This window comes from Eufriesea mexicana, unplaced genomic scaffold, assembly GCF_001483705.2.
Source record: "Eufriesea mexicana isolate 0111107269 unplaced genomic scaffold, ASM148370v2 scaffold1358, whole genome shotgun sequence".
Lineage (NCBI taxonomy): Eukaryota > Metazoa > Arthropoda > Insecta > Hymenoptera > Apidae > Eufriesea > Eufriesea mexicana.
In genome coordinates, this window is record NW_016909491.1 from 574,372 (window position 1) to 584,156 (window position 9,785).

Genomic DNA, 9,785 nt, shown 5'->3' on the forward strand with positions numbered 1-9,785 from the left:
CACGACTGCTAATATATCACCTAACGATCGTTCGATTTAGGCTAAATAAATTAGAATGTATTCCTCTTTCCCCCCACTTTGGGTATGCTTAGCTACATTCTTAATGTTTGTCCGTTATTTGTCTCCCCCTCTCTTCCTGTCCTCGCTTGCGATGCAAACCCTCTGGAGCTCGTCACAGATTCGTCCCGATCTTTGCGTAGTATCTTTCTCGAATATCGGTTCTCCGTTTCGCCATGGACTCGTTTGCATATCCATCTATACTCCGTACCGTGCGTCTCCTCCTCTTGCAGACAGAGGACGTCATAGCCCGGTCCTCCTCTCGACACGTTCAGGTTCCGGTTAATCTCGCCAGGCTCTCTCTCTGTCCGGACCAGAAAGCACAATCGTCCTGATACAGGACTCGTCCCTATTCATTTTCTGGCTTAGTCGTCGCTACTTCGTCACGCTTGTTCTCGATCACCGTGATGGGCATTATCACGAGTTCTTAACCGGTTTCCGGCGCTGCTTCAGTCGCATCAATGGCGGCGTGCCGCCGTTTACCGCCGAATATAGAGCCAGACTCACTTCTTCCGGGTGAGACGACGCAACTTTTCGTATCCCTACGTTTTTCGTGCTTTGTACTTCGGACTCCAATACCCACTCGTCTGGCTCGCTGATTGGAAAGCAAAAAGGTGAGGCTTACGAACGAGCCACGCATCGTGGTGAAACGTATCGATTACTTACATGTCCGGGGGGTACCACCGTAATAAAACTTTAGTCTTTCCGTCCAATTCTACTCTTCGTGCTAATACCTACAAACGACAAGATTTATCACGGATCCCGATTCATCTCAATGCTCTTACTACACAGCCGCATTCAACCACTCACTTGACTAGTTAGGGCCATCGAATTTCCTGGTGTCTCCGCGAGACGACCTTGCGTCCTCGACTTTGCCAGCTGGAGTAACCTGTGCTGGAGACCCTCCATCACTCCGGAGTCGAAATAATCGAAGAGTCTCGCTATGGAAGAAAAGGCAAACACCGATGAATGTCGACAGGGGGTGTGCGATCTGATGTCGTCGGGGACAATATTTACCTGACCAAGGTTGTCGCCTGTATCGAAGACGTTTGCCGTTTCTTCTCACCAGCTTCCCACCGCTCTCGCAGCTCCGTTTCGCGTTATTGTTGCTGGTTTCCGGTTGATTGAAGTGCCCGTTCACGTGCCTCTCGAGAGCGGTCTGTAAAATAAATTCGGCTCGTTATGTTCGAAAATACGGTATGCGGGGAGCGGTACTTTCCAGGGAAAGCACGGTCCCCGTGTATATTGGACAGAATGATACACGGGTATCTCTAAGAGCGTGGACTTCGATTTCGCGATATTCGCGTGGTAAGGAGGGTGGGTAACGTTAACGAACAAGGGATGAATCGTAACGACGATGAATCTACGCAAGTGCGTCAGTAGCCAGAATAATAACACGCACGAGTCGTTTTCCGAAACACGACGTGAGAGAAAAAAGGAGACAGCGAGAGAGACAGAGAGACAGAGAGACAAAGAGAGAAAGACCATGTACAAGAAGAGAGCTCTCGCCAGGGATTGTTGCGGGTGGACAGTTTTACTAGCTGTCCCTGGAAAATATCCGCTTTCGAAGACAGTCTAAGACCGGGCAACCACCGAGCTATTGCTTCGACCGCACGCATACGCGTGGACAGAGGCGCGCAGTGGCGTGGTGTACCTGGTAACGGTTAAGAAGACAAAAGACGACAGCTTTCTACCAGACAACACAGGCTCTGTTCGATAGACTCGAATTATCGACAAATCGAAAATCAGACCAAGTCGTCGATGTGGAAAATGTCCTTTGATTCTTAACCGGCACGAATTCGCTTACGTTCTACGAGATCGCAAACCAGGGAGTACGTCCGGTTTCGCTCGACAATTTCCAACGAGAAATTCGGCACGAGAGATCGTGACAGGGCCAGCAACGAAAGCGTAGTCCCTCGTTCAGATACCACAAAATACATTACCCAACGCCGGCAACATCGGGCGACAACTATACGACAAAACATCATCCGCATCTGTAGTACTCGTAAATGCTCGTTGAACGCTTGATAAAACAGGAAAAACATGTTTCATTAGTTTTCACAATCACGGTAATCGTCGTGCTTAAATTTAGCGCATAATGCCTGATGACGGAAATAGGTCCAGGGATCGTTTAAGCCGTAGAGGAATAGAGCAAACGTTAGAATATGATCGACACGGTCACGAGAGAGATACGTAAGCGTTCACGCTCTCGTCACACGTGCGTATTCCGCAAACGTTGAATCGAAAAAGTATCAAGCTTGTGGCACGCCACAACTTCCATGGAGATTTCTGATTTTCAAGCCAGTCTCGAGATGAATGAGGCAGACGAATGAATGGAAAGCTCCGAGTAGTATCCATCGCAGCGACGCATTCTTTGATTATGGCGTGGCTGTGCGAGAATGTAACGACAGGAGACGTTGCACAGTGCTAAATTTCGAATAAACCAGTCGACTTACGCTTCTGCACTAACGACACCGTATACGGGTCGCATCTCTAGACGAACAATTTAAAAGAAATACAATGGAATCCAAGCGATTTAACCCATCACAGAACTCACAGTACGTATGTAGAAGTCGCGAGTTAGGAGAGGAGAGAACGCAGGATTCGACACAAGCGTACCACCAGAGATCGATCTCAATCGCGAAAGGGGAATCGGTTCCAGTAGCAGTCCAATCGAAAAAGTTGTGATCCTTGCGGCTATCATCGTCCACGACGCATTACCTGAGAGCTGAATCTGCTGCCACAGCCGTCGACTATGCACGGGAAGGGTTTGTTGCCTCCGTGAGACAACACGTGTCGTTCCAGCCACCTCCGCGAACAGGAAGTCCTCCCTTGGACCTTGCAGCCTTGCCACTGACACACGAAATTGTCGCCTCCGGTTTGCGTGTTGATGTGCGCTACCTGCAAGACGTTCGTACACGTTAGTGCATGCAAGTGAGTTCTACGTCGAGGCCAAGGACCACGACACGTCGCACGATGTTTGCAACGAAACCGTATCCAGCGGATACTCGGTAGCCATGAAGGTGTGGCAATATCGATTACGCGGCGAAAAAAGGAAAAGAAGGAAAAAAAGAAAGAAAAGGAGAAAGAAAGGGAAAAGAAAAGAAAACAAAAATTAAGACTGCAGGAGTTTCGTGCGAGGAGTGACAACAATGTAACTGAAAACTGCGAAACACTATACACGAGCTTCGTTAATTCCGCCATATGCTCGAATTACGCGATGCATCGGACGAAAACGCTGCGCGGCAACCATAAACGCCAGCGCGATGTTAACCCTCTGACTGCCACGCCGAAATCACACGTTTCGCTCAGCACGCCGCGTGAGATGCACCCGCAGATGCAAGATTTCTCCCAATATTTTTTTGACGTTGTAATGAAAATTTTTAATCGTTCACTGGGGCATCTTTTATTTCAAAGTATCCTCTAATCAGCGGTCATGTTCAAAATGCATCAACTGTTAATTTTCATTCGATGTTGTTCAATGTAGTTTAAGTAGTTCAAGCGTTCCGGTCACCAATGACCACCCTGGTGTCACGGGAAAAACCGTGGCTGGTCGTGTATGACCAACGTGGCAGTCAAAGCGTTAACCCCTTCCCGTACAATGACGAGTCTCACTCGTGATGAGGATTTTGGTCCAAACACGAATATCACGAGCCAGACTCGTGAACACGAGGTCGGCCCAAACACGAATATCACGAGTCAGACTCGTTAAGAGAACATTTTTCTCAATACAGTTTTGACATTGTCATCTATTATAAAATATAACATATTTGTAACATTTGTAGAAGGGAAAAGGATTAAAGTTCACTCCCCGTTGTAAAAACTAAATAGTAAAATAAAGTCTACGTCCTAACGATGCGGGGACGACCCCTTCTTCTGCGTTTTGTCTCGACGGTTTGTAACCTGCGTGAGCCTAAACAGACAGACCAGTTCTAACAATTCGCCCGTTTAATAAACATCTATACAATTTTTCTATCGCTTCCACTGACTACTATTTCTTTACGTTATAACCCCCTAACACTTGCACAACAGCAGTATCGCATAAAACTGATTATATCGCGCGTATTTACATTTCGGCTCGTATTGCGAGTGTTTTCGAGCATCAGTCTGGTCTGTGTACCGCGCGTTGACGCCTACCCGTTTGGGCCTGGAAGGGGTTGCAAGCGAGGAAGCAAGGCGAACGTCGCACCTGTAAATGTTCTAGAAGCTCGCTGCTGGACTCGAAGTTCTCGTCGCACTTGTCCCATCGACAGACCCCGCTATCGGTACCGTGTTGCCTGTCTTTCTCCGGTTCCCTGGCAGGAAATCGTATGGTGGTTGGCGCAGAGAGTATCGGCGATAGGGGCGCCTTAGACTCGCTACTTCTCGAATCTTCCTCCTCTTCCTCCACGTCGTCCTCGTCCGCTGCTCTCACCTGTCTCTCCTTACCGTCATCGGTATCCTCGGTCACGGATAACCTCGTGAACGGGTCCTGGCTGGTCTGGGACCTCAGCGAACCCAAAATGCCGCCGCAACCGTTTGTCAGGTTGTTGTTCTCGTTAACGTGCGGCTTGGATAGAATGCAACCTTTAAAATCGAGATTTGTTGTCTCGTTGGTGAGAGAAGGAGTCGGCACAGACGTTGGCGAACTGTTTTTCGCATTGGAAGCTGCTTCCGAAGTGGTTAACCTGAACGACAATGATACGGGCGATTAAACGATGGGGCGTGAAACGCGTCCAACTTCCCCCTACGCTGCTAGGATCCTCTTGTGAAAGGCTAAACGAGGCTGAAATTGATTCATACAAGACAACCAAAAAACGATAAATTCACTGAAATATTTCTTTTTTTGGCGTACCTCGAGAGAAATGTCCGTTGGACTGTTATGAGCAAGAGTATCGAAATTCGCAACGATCTGGACGAACAGAGGGTTATTGCGTCGCTCGTGTATGTCCGGCACGCAAGAAAGCGCGCGGTTGGCCTACCTGAGTGACGAGATCTTGCAACTCGGTATGTTCTTCAGTACGTCGTTCGAGATGGGTAAACTGGGCACTGGCTTGGGCAACTTCTTGTCCATCTTACCATTGGTCCTCGGTACGATCACCAGCGACGGCTTCTTCGTAGGTGGTGGCGACATTGTCATCGTTCTCGCTTCCCAGTCGTTGGTCGACGTGGTTCGTCCGTTCGGCGTCACGGTACCCAGATACTTGGCCAATCCGCCCTTGTTCCTCTGTACCGTGGGCGGCCTCCGAAATTCCGTCGAGCTCTTCGCCACCAGCACGGACATGGCCTCGCTGTTCTTCTTGATCTGTCGACAGGATCAGTCCCAGCAAACAGAGACGCGTGAGATAGAAGGTACATCAGAGAGACAGAGTCGCGATATCGAAGCGTACGTGTATGGCGATTACCTTAGGTTGCTGAGGTTTGATTTGAGTCTTGAAGTACTCGGTGATCTTGCCCTGAGACTCGTGATGATGATGGTGACCAGCGTTGGGTTTGCCACCGTTGGACTTGGTGGTACCCCTGAAGCTGGGATCCGCGGCCCCGGACCTCGGGAGGGTGCCAGCCTCGGGCTCGCCTCTGAGCCTCTTGTAGGTCGAGCACGCGGTGGCCGCCAACGGCGGGGTCCAGGGCCACTGGGGCCTGGTACTGATCTGCGAGGACGGCGCCAGCTTGGGTAGGGACGGAAGTGGACTGGCAGACGCGCCACGTATCGCTACCCCTTCGTCGCTGCTGGTGCTGCACGGGGAACCCGGCTCCGTGATATCGCTGGTACCGCTGCTGCTGCACTCCCCGCAGGACACGGCCACGCCACTGAAAAATCATACGTCACCGTTTTAATCGTCAGACCGTATTTTCCCGCTCTTCTCGTTCGTTCGCATCGAGGGAAAAGGATTTTCCAACGAGCGATCGTTTAAAGCCCACTCGGGCAGCGTGTGCGCTCCTTCTCTCGAGCAGAGGCAAAAAGGTGTCGAAAACTATCGAAGGAATGTTTGATCGCGTCGTGGAGTGTCGATTCTTACGAGTGTTTGTGGTCGAAAGGAGTGGTTGAGAAATCTCGGTTGGAGCGGGTTGGAAGGAACCGGTCCGGGAGAGGACGGAAACGGCTACCAGGGAAATTGCACGCTTACCGGGTAATGGTATTACCAGCAGCGCAAACCTAATTACAGGGTCAGACATTGGCAATTGGCCCGGCGTTTGGGAAGGCCGCCACCAGTGCCACGAGCCGTACGGCTCGTTCATCCTTGCCGATTCGGTGATTTGCGAGCAGCGGGTGAAAAGATTGCGGCAACCAGCGGAATTACACTCGGGGTGTCCCGAAACGCGTCACTTTCGCCCAACACGGCACCCTCTCCATTTTTCTTTTTCCCCGTTCCCCCATCGCGCGCGCGGAGGCACCGCTTTCGAGGGCAAGCAGAGAAGAAACTAAGCTAGATAGAGAAAAAGGTGGCAAGGGTGAAAGAGGGAAGAGAACGGTAGCAAGAAGTAGGAAACTGGCGCGGGAGGCGGGATGAACGGAGCACGCGCGAATTCCCGATTAGTTGGCGAAACGGAAAACCTTCTCGGGTCGGTGCGTGCACCTGCGTTACGCGAACGCTATTGCAAAAGCAATCGTATCGCATGCCAGAGTAGTAGTTGGCGTTTCTCGGCGAAAAAGAATGCTCGCTGGAATGAAGTTCGCGCTCGGTTGGAACGAGGATTGAATTTACGCGCGCACGCAACATCGCGCCGTTTCTGCGGCCGCGAGCAAATACCTCCTTCTCTCTTCCTCCGCCTGCCATCGCCCGCGTCCGCTTCGTTAGCAATAAATCTACGCAGCCGCGACTTTGAACGCTCTTGTTTTACAGCGGCAATTAATTTACCGCCGATCAACCGCCTCCTCCCGTTTACGAGATAATTACAAAGTATATAGCGGCCGAGCGCCGATCGCCAAGAGACTGCGCGCGCGAGTTCCCTCCAACTGCGCGCGGTTTCCACCCCCCGTTTAGATCGGTGCACACTCGCCGCACAGATCGCGATCTATGATCGACAGAACCTCCTGCTAGGTGCCCGATGTCGACCGCGTGCAATTGCATCTCGTCACAGAAATCGAGATCAGAATCGACCACCACCCCCTTTCTAGAGATCGCTCTATGCTCTTTCGATTCACCCTTCCGAGGGGCGAAGAAGGGCACGAAGTCGAAGGAACGAACGGGATAGGGCCATTAGGGCGACGAGGGTCGGGTAGAAGCGAGCGTCGGCGTGATTTCGCGCAATTTCAGGCGATTTCGCGCGTCTCGTCGGTGACCAGTGACCGAGACGGCGTAAATTCTCGGCAACGATAAAACGCGCGATTCTAGTTGGGCGGGAAAAGGAGGAAGGGACGGAGAGGGAAAGGAGGACGCGGTTTGCTCGGTTGGCTCGGCTCGACGGTGCGCCGCACTCGATGGTTTTCGCCGCGGCGGATATTTTTGGAGGCGCGTTCGTGCCGGGCCGTCGACGTCACCGGAGAAAGAAAGACACTGACCTTTCCACATTACGATTCCTTTCCGACATTGCGTTTACGCAACGACGCGCTCTGCCGGCCGAGGACCGGAGACCAGCCGAGAGAAACGGAGTCGCGCGGTCGTTCGTTAAACTCCCGGCCGGCCGCTGCTCAATGACGGTCATTGTGCCATCAAACTCCTTCTTTTATCGATTCTCCGATCTCTTTCGGGTCGAGAGGGCCCTCTTAAACCGACCGACCGTCGCCGCTGCTCCCGCCGCCGCTGCCGCTGCCGCCGCCATTGCTGCCGCGGTTCCTCGTCTATACCTGGATAGTTTCAAGCCCCGTTCCGACCCGCTCCGAATCGCTCGCCTCTATTCAAAATCTCGCGTCCCTGCCTTGCGAGTGAAAGTTTGCCGACCGATCGAGAATCTTTTCTATTATCCCGGCTATCTCGTACGCGGCTACGGTCACGTCGCGGCGCGCGTTTTCGCGTCGCGAACCGGACGGAAGGAGAAGGATATACCGCGACGAGGAAGCATAGAATCGCAGGGTCGCGTTGCGCGAGAAATTATCGGATAGCTGCGTCTCGTCGCGCGAAACGAAACGCGTTAAACGCGTTCCAAGCGTCGCGATCGCTCGTACGCTCCGCGGGGCTATCCGGATACCGTGCAACGCGGCGCTAAGCGATCGCGCGAGACCTAACCTAAACCGCGACGTCGACGCGTAGACACGGAGAGAAACGGAGAGAGAAACGCGACGTGGACGATTGCCATTCCGGCGAGCCCAGCACGCGTAAAGTTTTCGCCAATTTTCCGTGCCAGGCGTATCGCGTGCGACTCCCGATCGAGAGATCTACGCGGCGATAGGATCGCGAGGCCAAGTTCTTGCGGATCACGCTACGTCGATTATATTGTCCTTGCAGGTGGCTCCTCCGCTCGGAGGTGCACCAAGGCTTCCACGATGCTCGCACACACGTATCCCCCACGTTTCCATCCACTCTACCGAGCCATTCTCTCTCTCTCTCTTTCTCTCTCTCGCTCGCTCTCTAGCTCTCACCTCGCGTATCCGCTCCTCTCTCTTATTTTCCCACACACCGTTTCGCCAATGTTATCGTCCCTCTCCGTCGTTCCTGGGTCAGCCTCTCTTCGTCGCACTTTTACGTACTATTTGCCAGCCAAGTGCACGTTTCACTCTCGGGATCTCTTGTCCACTTTACCGCCGCTCTTTTCCCTCCCTCCGTGCCCCCCTCCCCCCCCCCGCGCCCCCCAGTTTTCCGACCGCCGAAACATCTGTTCCCCACGACCGAGATTAACGCCAGCGTTCTCTCAAAGGAAAACGCGAAAACCCTGCACGCGCTCGTTGCACGCCTCTTTCGATTTCGTACATTTCTCGATCCTTCTTCCTCCACCGCGAATCGATCCAACGGTCGAACGTCGACGCGCCGAGACATTTCCAAAACAATGGCGCTCGTGTCGCTCGACACGCTTCGCGGTACCGTTTAGTTCTCCTTTTCGCGAGACAAAGCCTTTTGTACACCTTTTCCGAGTCCGATTCCGGAATACCGAGACGATTCCCCGACACGGAACGCGCATTCCCCGTGACTCGGATCACCGTGTACACGCGAATACCGACTAATCGGGCGATTCGCTTACGCGTCGCTCTCCCGTTGCCCGTTTATTATTATCGGAGAATTCTTCCAACGATTCCGTCGCTCTTTCCGCCCTTTTATTCTTCCAACCCAACGAACAACACCGCTCTCGGTTCCCCCTCTCCCGTCGCGCATCCACTTGTTTAGCCTTTCTCTCGCTCCCTCACTCACTCTCTCTCTCTCACTCGCTCTCTCTTTCTCTCTCGGTCTTTCGTGTTCCTTAATTCCCTGTGTCGCGGCCCCTCAAACCCTCGCGGATAGCTCGTCGCCCCTAAGTTCGTCCGAAGTTTTCTTCCTCGCTCGTGAAACACGCTCGTCTCGCTCCCTTCCGCGACTAGATCGCTGCATCCCTCTCTCTAGCCGGCCCCCGCGCGTCCCTGCGGGCCCGAATTCTCCATCACCGTCCTGGCTCCACTCCGGCGTCCTCGTCCCGCCACGGCCTCTTAGAATTCCGCTACGTCGCTCTTTGTTCCTCTTCGGGAAATCCATCCTTCTAATTCCTCCGCGTCCTTCGCTCTCTCCCTTTCTCGATCCTTCTATCGTTCGCTTTCTCGCTCGTTTCTTCGCTTCCCTCTCCGTTTTCCTCTCGCTACTCACTCTCGCTAGCCCCCCCCATCCGCTCGTCCTTCTCTTTCC

At 52.8% G+C, this 9,785-nt stretch overlaps 1 protein-coding gene across 1 annotated transcript in view; it reads right to left on the reverse strand.

Annotated features, from left to right (window-relative positions):
- Nucleotides 1-11: 11 nt before the first annotated feature.
- jing (AE binding protein 2 jing) overlaps nt 12-9,785 on the reverse strand; it is a 99,123-nt gene continuing 89,349 nt past the window's right edge. The window contains exons 2-9 of the mRNA XM_017900930.1: nt 5,442-5,847; nt 5,019-5,341; nt 4,247-4,724; nt 2,779-2,958; nt 1,075-1,216; nt 868-998; nt 724-791; nt 12-652 (exon numbers count right to left, since the gene is read on the reverse strand). Coding sequence (XP_017756419.1) covers nt 475-652; nt 724-791; nt 868-998; nt 1,075-1,216; nt 2,779-2,958; nt 4,247-4,724; nt 5,019-5,341; nt 5,442-5,847 — 1,906 coding nt within the window. The 3' untranslated portion in view covers nt 12-474. The remainder of the gene's footprint in view (nt 653-723; nt 792-867; nt 999-1,074; nt 1,217-2,778; nt 2,959-4,246; nt 4,725-5,018; nt 5,342-5,441; nt 5,848-9,785) is intronic.